Source organism: Propithecus coquereli, unplaced genomic scaffold, assembly GCF_000956105.1.
Source record: "Propithecus coquereli isolate 6110/MARCELLA unplaced genomic scaffold, Pcoq_1.0 Scaffold163, whole genome shotgun sequence".
Lineage (NCBI taxonomy): Eukaryota > Metazoa > Chordata > Mammalia > Primates > Indriidae > Propithecus > Propithecus coquereli.
The window spans coordinates 2,638,082-2,654,656 of NW_012140858.1; the positions used below are offsets into that span (position 1 = coordinate 2,638,082).

A 16,575-nucleotide genomic window follows, 5' to 3' on the forward strand; every position below is an offset into this window, starting at 1 on the left:
CTTGCCATAACTTTCCCATTCTATCATGTATACAAAGGCTGTCTGGAAAGTATCCAGCCATGTAACCATTCTTGTTATATTAACAATGGCTGGATACTCCCCGGACAGCCCTCTTGCGCAAGCAATGTAAAGATAACTATACTAAACATTGACTTTTCTGTATTTCAGGGACTATGCTATAGTATAGTGTTTTATTCCTTACAGTATAAAACTGACAGGATAGTAGTGATTTACTCCAACTGTATTTTTCGGAAATCTTTATATTGCTCACTATATAAAGATCTGACTGATCAAGAAATACTGTTCTTGGACACACGGGTAATAGGAGCTGTTTGCTAGCCTGGCTGGTTGTCACTGCACCATCTCATCAATTACTCTGATTTTTTTCTTCATGTCTTCGTAGCCACTTCCTGAGAAGTTTGTGGTGAAAGGTGTTGTGGATCGTTTTTCAGAAGAGTTTGTGGAGACCAGAAGAAAAGCTTTGGATAAATTCCTAAAAAGAATTACGGATCATCCTGTGCTCTCCTTCAATGAGCACTTTAATGTTTTCCTTACTGCTAAGGTAAGTACAGAATTTTGCATATTCCTCCCCCAAGTTATCATTCTTGGGGCTCTTCCTTAACAGCCGTTTTGATCTCTCACAAGCCACCTTCATGAATGGTCCATGATAGCAGGTGTCATAAAATTGCTCTATTTTTTGGTTCCCATTTACATTAGCATGATTTTTGTGTTAGAAGTCAAGAGATCCCTCCCACACCCCCACCGCCCCTTGCAGCAGCAGAGAAAGTTAGAATATTTTCACTTGCTAAAAGCAGAGATAAGTGTTTCCTTAAACACTTCTTGATAGTATTATTGGGTGAGGCCAGTCTGACCAACAGTGGGCACGGAAGGAAAAGAACATTCATTATTTGGTAAGGGTGTTTGTTCTTCACAATAGCCCTCTAAGTGATTATTCATAGCCTCATTTTACAGACAAGGAAACTGGAGTTTAGGAAGTTTATACTTGTTCAAGTGGTATCACTAGAATTTGAAATTGGGTCTTTGTGGCTCCTGAGGGCGCACTTTCCCCCTGTATCAGACTGCCCAACCCTTACTTGCCTGCAGCCATGTTCCTACCAGGTGGGCATTTTCCAAGCATTTGGAAAACATTTGGGTCCTACACAATTGCCAGATTCTATGAATTCAAACTCAAGTTGGCTGTTCATTAGCTTTTTTCTGCACTTCCCTGTTGGCAGAATTGGCCAGAAAACCTGAGGTGATCCACTCTCCTTGTCTGCAGAAATGGGGTCATATGCTCACACTCCCCTGCTAGCTTCCTTCCAGCCCCATCTGTTTGGTTTCAGGTGTCATGTTTCCATGTTCAGGCCATAAGTAATACGTTCCATGTTGGTAAGGGTGTTGAGGTCCAGATGCTTTCTAGTTTTCTTTTTCACAATTGCAAAATTGAGAGATACTTACAGATAACATCAGTCGATATTAAAGACTTTAGAGAGGGTGCCGTTCCGTACTCCGTGGAAACCATATGAGTACCAGCAAAGTCCTTTAGTTTTGTTTTGTGACCTCGGTTGGCATTTAGCCTTATTGATGACTTTCCCATTCATTGTCTCTTTTTCCCAGAGGCTTTTTCCTCCACAAGTTGAACTTGAATACTTTTAAAAATAAGTATTTCCTGGTGAACTAATCCTCAGGTATAGTTCTTTCACCTTAGAGTAAAATCCATCCTGTTCTCCAAAAGTGCAGCTCACTTTCTCGCCCAAGGTTTGTTGTGTAGAAAGCCTCAAGCTTAGTCATCTTTACTGAACAAAGAAGAAAAGGGGGAAAAAGCTTGGACCCTGGTCATTAGGAATCTGCATGAAGAACCAGTAGGAGAGAGAGAGAGTGTGAGTGTGTGAGAGACTGATTTATCTGTGGGCCAAGCCGTGTGAAAATGATTTTTAAAAATATAGAAGGTCTTTCAGTGTCTAAACCAAAATTCAGCTTCATGTGAGTGAATACAGAAGAGGTGACTTTAAACAGAACAGATCCTGGCCCTAGTTCAGTATTACTTGCTGAACTAAATGTGCTAAATAGCCCTATCTTTTTTAAAAAAAATCTTTTAAATTGTGATAAAGTACACATACTGTAAAATTTACCATCTCAACCATTTCTAATTGTATAGTTCAGTAGTGTGTTAAGTGCGTTTGTGTTGTTGTCCAACTGATCTCCAGAACTTTTTCATCTTGCAAATCTGAAAATCTGTACCCATTAAACAACAGCTCCCTATTCCCCTCCTCCAGCTCCCCCATCTTTTCCTTTGACGTACCTTGAATACCTTGGTCTTGCACTTACGTGTTCTGCCATAGAGAACACAGAGACGCTCTTCCTTTTTCTCATGGTGATGTGAGCTTGTCACAAACTGGCAGCGTCCTTAAGAAAAAGCCAGCAATGCTGGGAGAAGTGGAGGAAGGTCAGTATCAACTATGTTCAAGTCAGTATGTTCATCTTTGGCCGAATGGGTGCAGCAATCAGATAGTTACTACCAGATGACTTTATTCAACATGTTAATTAACTTGATTAACTGGCGACGCCCTTTCAAAGCTCTGCTAGAGCTTACACAGTCCAACGAGCCAATTTGAATCTAGCCCCACTCTAAAAAATATTGTCTGCGGAAGCAATTCCAAGAACCCTGAGGTTTCAGTTATGGCCTTGTGCAGACCTGGTGCCTTTGAGGAATGTTTCTTGGCTAGAGTGTGGGAGGTCAGCAGGGGAGATGGAATCTCTAGGACGTTCTTCTCGCAGGCAGCCTGTCTGAAGGGAAGGAGAGAGATGGAGATGGCTAGAGGGGATGGCCGCTGTTTTAAGATGGGTGAGCCTTGGGTGTATCTCACATGCTGAAGGGTTAGAAGTTGAAGGTACAGACAGGAGAGGGGACAATTGATAGGCCAAGGGCCTTGGTTGGGTGGAAGTGTGGATGCGAAAGGGTGGAATTGAGCGGAAATGAAGGCCTGGGCTGCATGAAGCAGGGAGGGACATCACAAGGAGCCTGCATTTCAGATACTGTGGTGACCTCAGCCTGGGAGTGTGTGTCAAGCGAGTGGGGGCTGCGTTAACTGTGAATCCTGCGTTCTCTGCTCCGTGACTGCCTCAGCCCAGGTCACCAGAGAGCTATAGCCTTGTTCCACGTTCCCTTATCTCCCAGTAGACATGCCCTTCTGGGGCTGGGAATTATTACATCCAAAATGCAGGCTCCTTGTGATTAATAACATTGATAGCATTCTGTTTGTGTTGAGGGTAGATATGAGGAACAGACACTTGCATCTTCTGTGAAACCATTTTTGAAGGTGCCATTTCAGTAAGTGACATAGGACTATCTGAACATACTGTAGACTCCCCTTAGGGTTTAATGATAGCAAGCAGTTTGTTTTACCTGGCAGGCTACTATGCTTTTAAGTTAGGTACAGTGGGTTATGAAACTTAACATATTTCCTGTTTTTGCCTTGACCTACAAGAAATTCAGGGTTAACATGTTTTGTTGTTTACAGCATCTGTCCTTGGCCTGAATTTCCTAGCAGTGCTTTTTCTGTTGCTGTTTCCTGCTTTCCACCCTCAACTCTCCCTAGATGGCTTTGGTTGGGGTGTAAATATTAATAAATGAATGGATGAATATCTGAACCTCAGCTCTTCAGTTTTGCTCCTAAAGACAACACAGAGTGATTTGTATGGGAGAAAGGGATACTTTTTTAGACAGAGTTTTAAAAAATTATGTTAGAAACAGTGTTGTGTTTAAAGGTGCTCATGTGAGTGAACCTGATGAAAGTATCAGAATCAGGCTCTGTTGAGAGGGATCTGGGTGTAAACAGACGGCAGTGTGATCTGGTGGTTACTGTGTCAAGGAGGGAAGCCTTGTTTGTATGAGCTTAGCTCCCCTAACTCAGCTCCTTGTTCTCTAAGTCCTCTGTTTCCAAATAGAAGCTGCCTTTAGCAGTTGGTTCACTTAGTCCTGGCCGTGTGAGCGATTGAGCGTTTTGGGTCTGTTCATGTGTCACCCTCAGGACCTGAACACCTACAAGAAGCAGGGGATGGCATTGCTGACCAGAGTGGGCGAGTCAGTCAAGCATGTCACCGGCGGCTACAAGCTGAGGACTCGGCCTCTTGAGTTCGCAGCCATAGGTGATTACTTGGACACGTTTGCTCTCAAACTGGGGACCATTGATCGAATAGCCCAGCGGATCATCAAAGAAGAAATAGGTGAGCTCTTTGTTGAGATCTCGATTATGCCCCGCGACCACAGTGGCAGAAATGGCGTTCACATGTGCTGAGCAGAATGAAACCACAGAAATGTTGAAGTGACAGAACTAGGCTGTATTTTACTTGTAAAACAAGTAAATATAAGCAGGAGGAGCTAGCTGTGACTGGAATGTAATTTTGCACTCCATCCTTTGTCCTACATCCCAGCCTGTGTTTGCTTTTCCCACGGCAAACAACCATTCCGGGCTTTTCCTCCTTTATCCCTCTTAACTTTAGCTTTAAAAGTGGAGACATGGACTCAGCTGCCCTTCATTCATAGGAATGATAATTTTAAAAAATTTAGATGTCTTTTCTGGCAGAACGATGGTTCAAAAGGGCAGCATGGTGACCTGCATTTGCCAAGGTTATGACCCTAACGAGGCTTTAGACTTGAAGTTGACTCACCCGCCCCACCCCTGGTTCATTTCAAACCCACTCCTGAGCTGGGGAGTTGCCCAGGCCTGTGTCTGTCCTTCCTGGCTGTGGCCACCACTTCCTTCCCACCCTCTCACGGTCACATCCCAGAATGTTGGGATCTTTCATGTCCTTACGTACATGTAGGCCAGACAGGCCCAAACAGTATTAATGATCATGCTGGCACATGAGACACCTTGGAAAGGCTTCTCCAGCAGCTGCCATTCAGTGGTTACTAAAGAAGGGCAGCAATTTTCTATTGTAATGGCAAGAATCCTGGTGAACGATGGACCAGGTTTTCTTTGTAGGGGGAAAAAAATCCGCATTTTTCCTTGTTCCCTGTTCTTGCTCCCTTTCCTTTTATCCACTGATGAGCATGTCGGGCCCATCGGTTTGAGAGATGGCTTTGGGTTCCATCTGCATCTGGGGATTGTGTGGGGTAAATTCTGGTGGGACCAAGGTGTTGGGATGACCACCGAGTGAGAGAGTGAGTCTGTCGGTGTAAGACTGCATCTCCTGTGTCAAAATGTTTCCTAAAATTCCATTGTTTTTCCATTGTTACTGATTTTTTTTTCCTTTAAAAACATCTCCCTAAACATGAAACTCTGCTCCCATTGCCTATGAAAATGGTGCTTCACAGTACGGGGTAGGTGAGTGGTTATTTTGTAAGATGTTTGGTGGGTGTAGGTCCTGCCACTTTTCCCCACAAGGCATTGTGGTGTGCGTTATCCAGAGGCATGGCCTTCCCATTATGGGGCGGAATGGATTGATGTTCTGATGTCAGTGGTAACATTTTAAAAATTATATTAGAAGCAGTGGTATGTTTAAAGAAGAGTGTGGTCAGCTGAGTGAACACCCAAAGAAACACAACTTAACATAGAGAGCTCTTAGCTGTGGATATTACTGAGTCAATAATACCAGTGATTGCTGCCCAGGCAGATTTTAATTTGTTTCTCTTGCCTGTGTAGAGTACCTTGTGGAGCTGAGAGAATATGGGCCTGTGTACTCTACGTGGAGCGCATTGGAGGGTGAGCTGGCTGAACCCCTAGAGGGGGTGTCGAGTTGCATTGGGAACTGCTCTACAGCCTTGGAAGAGCTGACGGATGACATGACTGAAGACTTTCTACCTGTGCTCAGGGAATATATTTTATACTCTGACTCCATGAAGGTAAGCTGGCTTGCTTCTCGTGCACTTTGGTACTTTCTTCGTAATGGTAGTTACCAAAAAGTAGTGGAGTGTTGCCTACTTGCATGTGGTACAAGTTTCCTTCTTTCTGGGTGGGTGGGATCAGACATGTGGACTGACATCACGGACTTATAAATAGAACACATGGTGAACTAAATATGTGAATTAAAGGAAACAGAGTTTGGGGAAAAATTCTGTCAGTGTTCTCTGAGAGTTCAAGTTGATATAAGGTCTCCTAAACAAGAACAGGATGCTGTGGAAAAAGAACAGATAATTAAATTAGAGCTCTTGGAAGTTAAAATATGATTGCTGAAATAAAATTGAATAGTAAAGTTGGAAGATGAAGTTGAGAAAATCTTAAAGTAGACAAACAAGAATAGTTGGAAAAATAGGACAAAAATGCAAAAGTACCAAAAATGTGAAAGAAAAGAGACATGGGGATTAATCCCAAAGATTCAGCGTCTGACTGATAAGAGTTCCTGAGAGGACAGGGAAAACGGAGGGAAGAAAATTACAAAAGAAATAATACAAGAAAATCTGGCCCAGGAGTTTGAGGCTGTGGTGAGCTGTGATCACACCACTGTACTCCAGACTAGGCAACAGGGTGACATCCTGTCTTTAAAAAATGAAAGAAAGAAAATCTCCCATAGCTGAAGACAGAAGTCTTCAGATTAAAATAACATGCTAATTGCCCAGCAAAAGGAATGAAAAGGTAGCCAACTCAGAGCATATCATTGTGAAACTTGAGAAAAAGTGACGAGATTTTGAAAACTTTAACCAAAAAAAAAAGAGGGGGCAGGTGGTGAATAAAAGGAATAAGAGTCAGAATGGCTCTGGTCTGGGAGCAATGAATGAAAAAGGAGAGAGGAACTATGAGGTCAAAAGAGAGAGGACCTTCTGATGCCCACACCAGAAACTTGCACAGCCTACACATGGACAGGTTGGGAACGTAGCTTTAGGGGACTCCTATCATGGTGGCACCAGCTGGAGGAAAGGGTCAGTCTTCCTGACCAACAGGAAAAGACACGCAGCTCAGTGTTGAACATCCCCACCTCCAAGTAGCCCCCTTCCTGTTTCTCAAAGGAGACCCCCGAATTACCAGTCCGTCTTTGGGGCAGGTCTGGGGCATCCCATTAGGAAAGACCTGGGCAGGGCCTGACCTGAATCTCCAGAGAGAGAATCCTGTCGGTCAACACTGGGCTGTAAAAATGGAAAACCAAAAAGGTCATAGAACTGTGAAAATATCCTACAGCTTGAGAGGGGAGTAAAAAATAACCAATCAACTAGTTATAAAAAGTTAAAAAGTTATAAAAAGTTAAAATAACAAACAAACAAAAACTTTATCAGGAGGCCAGGTACTGTGGCTGATGCCTATAATACTAGCACTTTGGGGGGACGAGGCAGAAGGATCACTTAAGGCCAGGAGTTGGAGACCAGCCTGAGCCAGAGCAAAGACCCCATCTCTACCAAAAAAAAAAAAAAAAAAAATAGCCAGGTGTGGTAGTACACACCTGTAGTTCCATCTACTTGGGAGGCTGAGGTGGGAGGATCGCTTGAGCCCAGGAGTTTGAGGTTCCAGTGAGCTATGCTGATGCCACTGTACTCTAGCCCGGGCAACAGGGCAAGACCGTGTCTCAAAAAACAAAAAAACCCCTTTATTACGGAAAACTTCAAGCATATGCAAAAGCAAAGAGAACAGTATGATGAACTCCGATGTGCCCAGCATCCTGACTCCATCTCATTTCGTCAGGTGTGAATATTCTAAGATTCTTGGTACATATTAAAGTGTGGACAAAGGAAAATGAGCCTCTTCCAGGTAGAACGAATCACAGTCTCATGTGATAATAAAACACTTTCAAAGACAGGATTGTGTCTGGATCTCACAGTGATCAGGGAAATGGCATGAATTTCCTAATCTGTAAGGGGGAAATGGTAATGGTGGTGGTGATGGGGATTAGATAAAGTTCAGATGTGAGATCGTTAGCCTGAGACAGCTTTGTTGGAACTGAGGCTAAAAACCAAAACTTCGGATTCCACATTTGCAGTTCATCCTCCTCTATCACATTGCCTTTTCTTTAAAAAATTGAGATATGCGTATTGTATTTTTAATCCTGTGTCTGAAACAAGTATAGAGAGGCATCCTGACTTGCTTAAAATGAACTAGAATATTTCACTTCACTTATAAAGCTAATAGTATCTGTTTTGTGAACAAAAATGAATTTTTACACAAAAATCCGGAATGTCCCCGATTTGCCCTTGTATAGCCACACCCTTCATCAAAACACTTCCTAATCTTGTCAGAGTAAAAACCCAGTGCATACATGGCACTGGGATATTATAATACAAATTTCTTTGTTCTTGCACATGACAAGTATGTCAGTACTTAATATATATTTGTATTTGAAGCAGGATTTAAATTGTTGCATAGCAAGGATTTATCTGGCATCTTTATTAAAACACAAGAGACACAAACATGCATGAGTAATTGAAGCTATACATCAAAGAAACATTTGTTTGCTTTCTTTCTTCACCCCACGTGTGAGGCATATGTATTGAGTTTCTTGTTGACTGAACCTGAAAAAATATCGATCAGGTTACTCAGGCTGGGAGAATGGGATTGTCCACCGTGTTGTCTGGGGAAGAGGTGGAAAAGAGGGAGTGTTGGCTGGCCCTCTCTGAAACCCACGCTCTGCCCCCGGGTGAGCTGAGCTAAGCCCAGTTAGGAAGGAATGAGGTCACCTGCTCCCCTCTTTGCAAGAGGAAAATGTCTCTGCAGAGTGTTCTGGGCAAGACAGGAGTGACTTGATGGCAAAGCCAAGACTGTGGTGGGATTGTCAGGGTCTGTGTGGCCAGGAAAAAAGACAACAGGAAGGGGAGGGTGTCCTAAGTGGCTCCCCTACCTGTTCACACTGCTGCTCTTTAAGAATTCTTAACTATATTTTATTCCTCTGAGAGAGACATATAATTCCATTTCCAAAATGACTTTCTGCTATTTGAGGTATAAGCCGGGCAGACTTTGCTCTTCAGTATGAAAACTAAACACGGGGCAGAGGAGTTGTGAAAAGCCTGGCTGTGGCACGTTCTTCACCAGCTGAGAGTCCTGGTTTTGTTTTGGGTTGGGGCTTATTGGTGTGGTGATGTTTCGTCAGTCTACTCCTGTTGTCACGGCCTTGAGTGAACCAAATGGTGAGTTTTGTCCTCATTTGGAGTCAGTGGCCTGTGCCTTAGGAACTTGAAATAGTTGAGAGGCTTGGTTGATTCCTGCATGGGGAAAGTGCCGGGGCTCAGGAAGCCCTCTACTGCTGGGGCTGCGGGTGGGGTTCCTCTCTGGGCTTGGAAGGACTTTTGGGATCATCTTGTTGAATTTGCTCATTTTTGAGATGAAGAAGAACCCTATGGGTAAGTCTCTTCTCTGTTCCGTGGCCACAGAATTGTACCCTCTTTTGACCAGTCACCTTGTAGGTGTGTGTTCAACTGCTTGCCAGGAGGAAAGCCAGGTGAGTGCTTTCCCCACTTGTATGTCTTTAAGGACAATTGTGGCTGCGTACGTTCTGTTCCCTTTGGAGGTAGAAAGAAAGCATAGAAGTGGGCTTATTATCAAGCCACGTGGAACAAATGGAGTGGTGATGTTTTAAGCTGTGAACAATGAGAACAGCTTGTGCTAGAAAGATGGTTGAAGGCATGTATTCCAAGGATATGTGGAGAGATAGCACACAGTGCCAGGGGGTGGCCGGGGGCGCAGGGGCCGGTATACCAAACTTATCCTCAAGCCCAGGACTCAAGTTAAACACCCTGTAGACACCTACAGGTGAGCCCTTATATGGGATTTCATATTCTATAGACTGTGTGTGTATGAAAATGTAATTAGAGACCATCTTAGAGTCCTTACCAAATTTCTGGCAGTGCCCTTAGAGTATTGGCATCATTATGACCAGGCCAAGAGTTGAAGTTTTATTTAAGGAGGTTAGGGTAGGACCATCTCATTTCCCACACTGCCTCATTCATAGAAGGTAGTCAGCAAATATTTAATTGGATTTGACAGTTTGGTGAATTTGGAACATTTACAAATATATAACTCTTGCATGCCATGCATCTTGTTATTTTTAAGAGAGAGATTTATCTATGTCAATGAGCATACTTACCTCAGAGGTCTTGGTGAATTACTGGAGTGGGGTGAGGGTCCAAAGAAAGAGTGGGTTGTAAGGGAAAGCCTCAGAGAGAAAGTGGCTCTGGCTGGAGACTTCAGTGACACATAGGAGCTACATGTGCAAGGATGGGAGGATGGAACATTTTAGGCAGAGGGAACAGCCAGTGCAAAAGTTCTAAAGCAGAAATGAGCTTGGTGTCTGCAGACCAGAAAGGCCAGTGTGAGTGGAGCCCAGGGAGCAAGGGAGCAAGTGGCAGGAGGTGGGGTCAAAGAGAGGTGAGGGCCAGTCCATACAGTAGCACCTTAAAGGCCATGGTTGGTAAGAGTCTGGATTTTATCCTAGGGAGTAGAAGGGAAGCAGTTTGGTTTTATGCAGGGGAATACCAGGATGCGACTTTTTACTTTAAGAAGACATGTAGCGCTGCAGTCTACAGTATGGAGACAGAGTGTAGAGAATGAGAGTGGAGATTGGCGAGACCATTTACCAGGATGTCACAGGGAGCCAGGGGCAGATAACCAGGTGGTGGAGCTTGACTGTGGTGGTGGTGAAGTGGGTGGATCTGGGGTATGTGTTGGACAAAGGACCGACTAGACTTGCTGCTGTGGGAAAGTGAAATAAGAAAGGGAGGAATTGGGGATTTTTGGCTTTAGCAGCTGGGCAGATAGTAGTACTGTTTATTGGGATGGGGAAGGTCCAGGGAGGAACAGATTGGGTCGTTGGGAATCAAGTGGTTTGGGCTATGTTGAATTCAGACATGCCTATTAATCATTCAGTGGAGGTGCCACGGCAGTTGGTTATGGAATGGTTGGGTTGGTAGGAGGAAAAAAAGCAAAGAATTGCCTCGGTGAAGCAAAGAGAAATGTTTTAAGGAGAAGGGGCAAGTGACCATTGGATTTAAAATAATAACATGGGCATCGTTGGTGATCGTGATTATAGGTGTGAGTTATGGATACAGAAGTTTTGGTTTAAAGACAAAGTTTACCTTCAACAAAGATACCTTCAACAGCATTCCTGGGTAGTTCTTTTCAAATGCCAGTTGAATTGACGGATGGTTCTTCAGCCTTTCCTCTTTTTCCCCGTAGCAGCCACAAGGTGGAGCGAGTGAGTCAAACTCCAGGGACGCTACCATTTGTGCTTTAGGTTGGCCATTTCCAGTGCCTTTCAAACACTGAAATGAAGATTTTTCTGGAAGATTGAATAATCAGGGAAAAAAATGTCCCTCTTTGTGAACAAAAGTGATTATAGATTGAGGGGCTAATTTCTCGCAATTGAGGAGAAAATGTGAAGAAGCAGGATGTGAAATGACATAAGCTTAAAAGTTTTAACAAAAATTTAAAAATATTAAAATTAAAATTCTGGGATTCCCAGTAATGGCAGACAGAATCCATATTTAAACTTCTTCTTCATGGAACCTCACCAAAATGAGACTAGAAGGATTTTTTTTTTTTTTTTTTTAGGTATAGGCCTACAAAGGCAGAGAGCAATGGGCAAGGAGATGATAGCAATGCAATTTGGAGAACTAGAAAGCCAACTGAGAGGAATCGAGTAACTTAAATGACTCAGAAAAGCTGATTTGGAAGCTGACTGTTGGTGGGGGGGACCTGAGAAGCCACCTGGTTTACACTGTGGAACCCTCCAGAAAGGTTGAGAATTGGCAGCACGACACCTCTCTGGGGCTGAGGGAGAGGTGGGGCTGAAGAGTAAGTCAGGAGTCTGTCTAAGAATCAGTCAGAGCTTCTAATTCTCTCCTCCCTCCTCACACAGCGGCCACTGTTCCTTCTCTACTCTGGCAGAATTGGGAGTATGTTCTCTGGAGGGAGTAAAATCGAGGGTCTCTGGAACAACAGACTCTAGGTACAGTTGAGGGTATTCAGTAAAAGGTTCCCGAATGTTGAAACTCCTACTCATCTTCTCCTGCTTGGCTCTCAGCATTGTATCTTCCATGCAAGGATGAGAAAAGCCTTTGCTAGAAAGTCTGAACAGCCCAAGAAAAGATGCCTAAAGATACTGATATTGGTGGGGGCAGAGAGGGACCCCTCAGTGAAGGGACCCAGCAGAGTCTCCTATAGAGAATTGTCAACAAGCCCTCTGTGTGGAGAGCTGTCAGCCGGTTTCTTTGGTGTTTCACTCTTGGATGAGTGGATAGACAAGTGTCATCAAATACTTAAGGAAAGATTCTAACATGAATATCAAAAGTAACAACAAAGAAGCAAAAGTGTATTCAGTGAAACATTATCGAGGGAGATGAGAATTTCCAGAAAAAGAAATCATTACCATCTTCCAAAAGAGAAGAGAAGATGTCAGAGCCACAAAACAAGAATTTTTAAAAATTTAGAGAAAAGCCCAAGCAACATAGCAAGACTCTGTCCCTACAAAATACAGAAAAATTAGCCGGGCATGGTGGCACGTGCCTGTAGTCCCAGTTACTTGGGAGGCTGAGGCAGGAGGATCGCTTGAGCCCAGGAGTTTGAGGTTGCTGTGAGCTATGATGGTGCCACTGCACTGTAGCCCGGGCAACAGAGCAAGACCCTGTCTCAGAAAAAAAAAATTCAGAGAACAAAGAGCTCTTGGAGGCTGGGCTCAGTGGCTCATGCCTGTAATCCTAGCACTCTGGGAGGCCAAGGCAGGAGGATTGCTTGAGCTCAAGAGTTCGAGACCAGCCTGAGCAAGAGCGAGACTCCGTCTCTACTAGAAATAGAAAGAAATTAGTCAAACAACTAAAAATAGAAAAAATTAGCTGGGCATGGTGGTGCATGCCTGTAGTCCCAGGTACCTGGGAGGCTGAGGCAGGAGGATTGCTTGAGCCCAGGAGTTTGAGGTTGCTGTGAGCTAGGCTGATGCCACGGCACTCTAGCCCAGGCAAGAGAGTGAGATTCTGTCTCAAAAAAAAAAAAAAAAAAAAGAAAGAAGAGCTCTTACAAATTGAAACCATGATAGGAATGAAAAAAAAATAGAAGAGTTAAAAGAAAAAGTTAAGGAAATTGCATATAAAGAAAGAAGGGGAGAGAAAAAATATGAAAATTAGAGAAGTAGATCATAAGGTCCAACATCTGAATAACAGAAGTACAGGAAGAGGAAACAGAAACGGGCAACATCAAAGAAGTCACTTAAGGAAAAAGGCTAGCGGTAAAGACATAATATATCACTGGTTGTGTCCGAGAGATGAAATTATGGATGACTTTTCCCCCCATTCTGTACATTTTTTTTTTTTATTTTCCAAATTTTGTGTAACAAATATCTTAAAATTAGGGAGAAATGCATGGTTGCAATATTATCAACATTGCCCCAGAAGATATAACTTGCAGGTGGTCCTGGTCTTCATAGAGTGAATGTATAAAAAGAGCATGTTGAAAGGGACAACCTGAGTTCAGTCATTTAACCAGAAATTGTGATCTCAGCAGGACCAAGTGGGTCCCATTTTCCTTCCTGCAGGGAAGTGTTCTACTAGAGGGCCACCTGAAAACAAGCCACAGGGCCACGCTGGGTATTTATTTTTATTCTCATTGGAACTTCTCTTTTTGTTACAGAACACCTATCATTGTACATGAATTCCTCTTGGGTCTTTTGGGTTGTCAGCCCTGGTGTACCAGAATATGAACCATTGTGTTCCGCAGTTCTCTACCTTTGGCTGAGCTGTTCCTGCTGCCTTCCTAGACTTCCCCAGCCCTGCATCCTAATGTCCCTCTTCCATAAAGCTTTGAAGCTTAAAAACTTTCAGACTTGAGGAGGCTTTGGCCTTTGGTGCTGGGACTCCGTTTAGACTGCCTTTTCTCCCTCTCACGGTTTGTGAGCCTATGGCCTCACCAGGGGAAGGCGGGAGCATGAGCTCAGGGGGTGGGGAGGGGTGTTGAGCTTTCCCGTAGACACTGACTATTGTGGTCCTTTCTTGGAAAAAACCCAGTACAGATGTTGAGCCAAACCACAGATTGCATCTGTGAGCTAACTCTTCCAGACAGTTTTGTCATTGTAAGATAAAGGCTTTTTGCATATTTTGTGGATGACATAATTCTAGGCCTTCTAATGGCCATTATTATTTGTCATAAACATTTTGGATCACAGGTATTATGTTTCCATAACACTTTTTATTATGGAAAAAGGTACTTTAGCTTACTTATTATAGAAAAATTCAAACATATCCCAAAGTAGAGCGAAAGTCTAACAAGCCCACTGTACCCCAGCCAGCGTCAGCGGTTGTTCACTTAGTGGTTGCTCACTCGTGTCCCACCTTGTTCTGTCTGTACTCCCACTCTGCTCCCAGTGCCCACCCTGGATTATTTTAAAGCAAATCCCAGACATCATATCATTTCATATAAAAACATTTAGGGCATATCTCTAAAATATAAGCGTTGTTTTTAAAAGAAAAAACTACCTTATTCTTACTATGTTAAAATATCCAGTTAGCATTCAAATTTCCCCAGTTGTCTCAGACAGTTTTTATAGTTCTTTTTCCAAATCGGGATCCAAATAAGGTACATACATTGGTTGATATGTTTCTTAAAAAAATTTTTTTTCCTCTAGAGACAGTGTCTCACTCTGTTGCCCAGGCTGGAATGCAATGGTGCAATCATAGCTCACAGCAGCCACGAACTCCTGGGCTCAAGCGATCCTCCTGCCTCAGACCCCTGAGTAGCTGGGATTACAGGCAGTTACCACAATGCTTGGCTATTTTTTTTTTTTGCTTTTTATAGAAATGGGGTCTCGCTATGTTGCCCAGGGTGGTCTTGAACTCCTGACCTTAAGTGATCCTCCTGCCTTAGCCTCCCAAAGTGCTAGGATTACAGTGCCTGGCCTGTTTCTTAAATATTTTAAAATCCCTCTTTGTCTATTCTTCTTTGCAATTTATTAAAGAAACCGAATCATTTTCCCTCTCTTCGTTGAGAAAGAAAGGTAGTAAGGTTCTAGACTATTAGGACCACTTGTAATCATGAAGTATTCTACATTAACAAGTATATAGTGTCCAAGAGAAATTTCTTCCATGTCTCTAATTAAAAGTCACCTTCTGAGTGTGCAGCCCTCCCTGGGCACCCTGCATACAATTTTGCCCTCCTCCAAACCCTTGGTGCTTCCTATCTTCCTTTCCTGTTTTATTTTTCCTTCTCAACACCTAGAGCCACCTTACACACTATGTAGTTTACATGTTTATTGTCTGCCTCTCTTATAGGATGTAAGCTCATGAAGGCAGAGGTTTTGTGTGTTTTGTTCTCTGCTGTATCTCTGCACCTGGATAGGTGAATGAAGATGCTTGAAGGCAGGGAAGAAAGAAGGTGAAGGTGGCTGTGTGGGGAGGGCAGGTGGCGCAGCATAAGGAGGAAGGTATCTCTGTGCACTTCCCATTTTGACTTGGCACACCCGTTAGAATCAGAGATCCCTATACAGTTCTGTGGGAAGCTCAGCTGATGACTATCTTCTGCCTGTCACCAAGTGATGGAGGGCCTCTCTGCAGACCCCGACTGGGTCTCTTGTCCCTTTCGCGCCACTGCATCTAAGTCATAGGATGGCTCAACCAGTTTTATCAACAGAGACTGGACTGGGAGCCCAGTCCTCTCAGACCATCACCAGCAGGGGCAAAGGTGTCCTAACAAGAATGCTGGTCTGAAACTGTTTTGATTCAGAACACATTTCCCAACCTTTGGCATTGTTGGATCAAAGTCCAACTGTGAAACCATAAGCTGAACGTAGCAGGAAGAACCTGAATGAGTCACCTCTCTGTGCTGTTAGCCAGTGGTGTGGCCTTGAACAGGTCCAGCCACTGTACCTTAGTTGTGTTGTCTCTGAAATAGGGATAATGCCCTTTCGCCTCTACGGAGTTGTTGTGAGCCTTTCATATTGTCCAGTGATGCAGGGTGGTTAGCACAGACCCTCCAGTCAGCCTGCTTGAGAAGGCAGCATGCTGGCCACGCCAGGAGAGGCTGCAGGGAGCAGTGGCTGAGGAGACAGTGACCCTGCCTGTCCTCTGGGCCAGGGAAGGCTCAGGCTAACTGGAGAGGGGTATGGCTGGATCTGCCAGCTCCCTCACCTGTTTTGGGGGTAGGGAGAGGAGATGCTTTTAGAATATTTTAGCTTAGTAGGGTTCATGCACCTCCTCTCCCTGTCCATCCCTGCACTGTGCTGACTCTATTCCAAGGCATCATCTTATAGCTTTGGTTGTGAGGTTCTTGCCACACTGTCACCGGAGCAACTTGTACTCACTCATTCCTGGAAGTGCTAGTCTGGATATGTGTGTTTTTTCCAGTAAGATGTGAGGCATCCTGTGGAGGGAAGTACATACCCTGCTGTTCTATCGCCCCTGGGGGAGCCACATTTGCATGTCCATGGACAGCAAGCATATTTTCATTTTACTTGGGTGAAGATTGTAATTTTTACTGCTGCTGGTTCCTGATCAGTAGATTTAGATTATTTTCTGGGCTCTATGAAATCCAGACAGGACCCCTGAGTTTAAAATCTTTACTGTATAGATTTATGTCATCCAATATGGTAGCTGTTAGGGCGGGAACTCGTAGCCAGGGATGAGAAAGAATTCTCGAGACAAAGATTAGATTAGTTTTAAAGAAAGTTTATTTT

The 16,575-nt window shown here is 43.8% G+C and overlaps 1 protein-coding gene across 1 annotated transcript in view; it reads left to right on the forward strand.

Annotated features, from left to right (window-relative positions):
* The window catches only part of SNX30 (sorting nexin family member 30), a 110,838-nt gene that overhangs the window by 73,445 nt on the left and 20,818 nt on the right, over positions 1–16,575 (forward strand). The window contains exons 4-8 of the mRNA XM_012641202.1: positions 404–562; positions 4,032–4,227; positions 5,649–5,848; positions 6,218–6,228; positions 12,662–12,695. Of these exons, the coding sequence (XP_012496656.1) occupies positions 404–562; positions 4,032–4,227; positions 5,649–5,848; positions 6,218–6,228; positions 12,662–12,695 (600 nt within the window). The remainder of the gene's footprint in view (positions 1–403; positions 563–4,031; positions 4,228–5,648; positions 5,849–6,217; positions 6,229–12,661; positions 12,696–16,575) is intronic.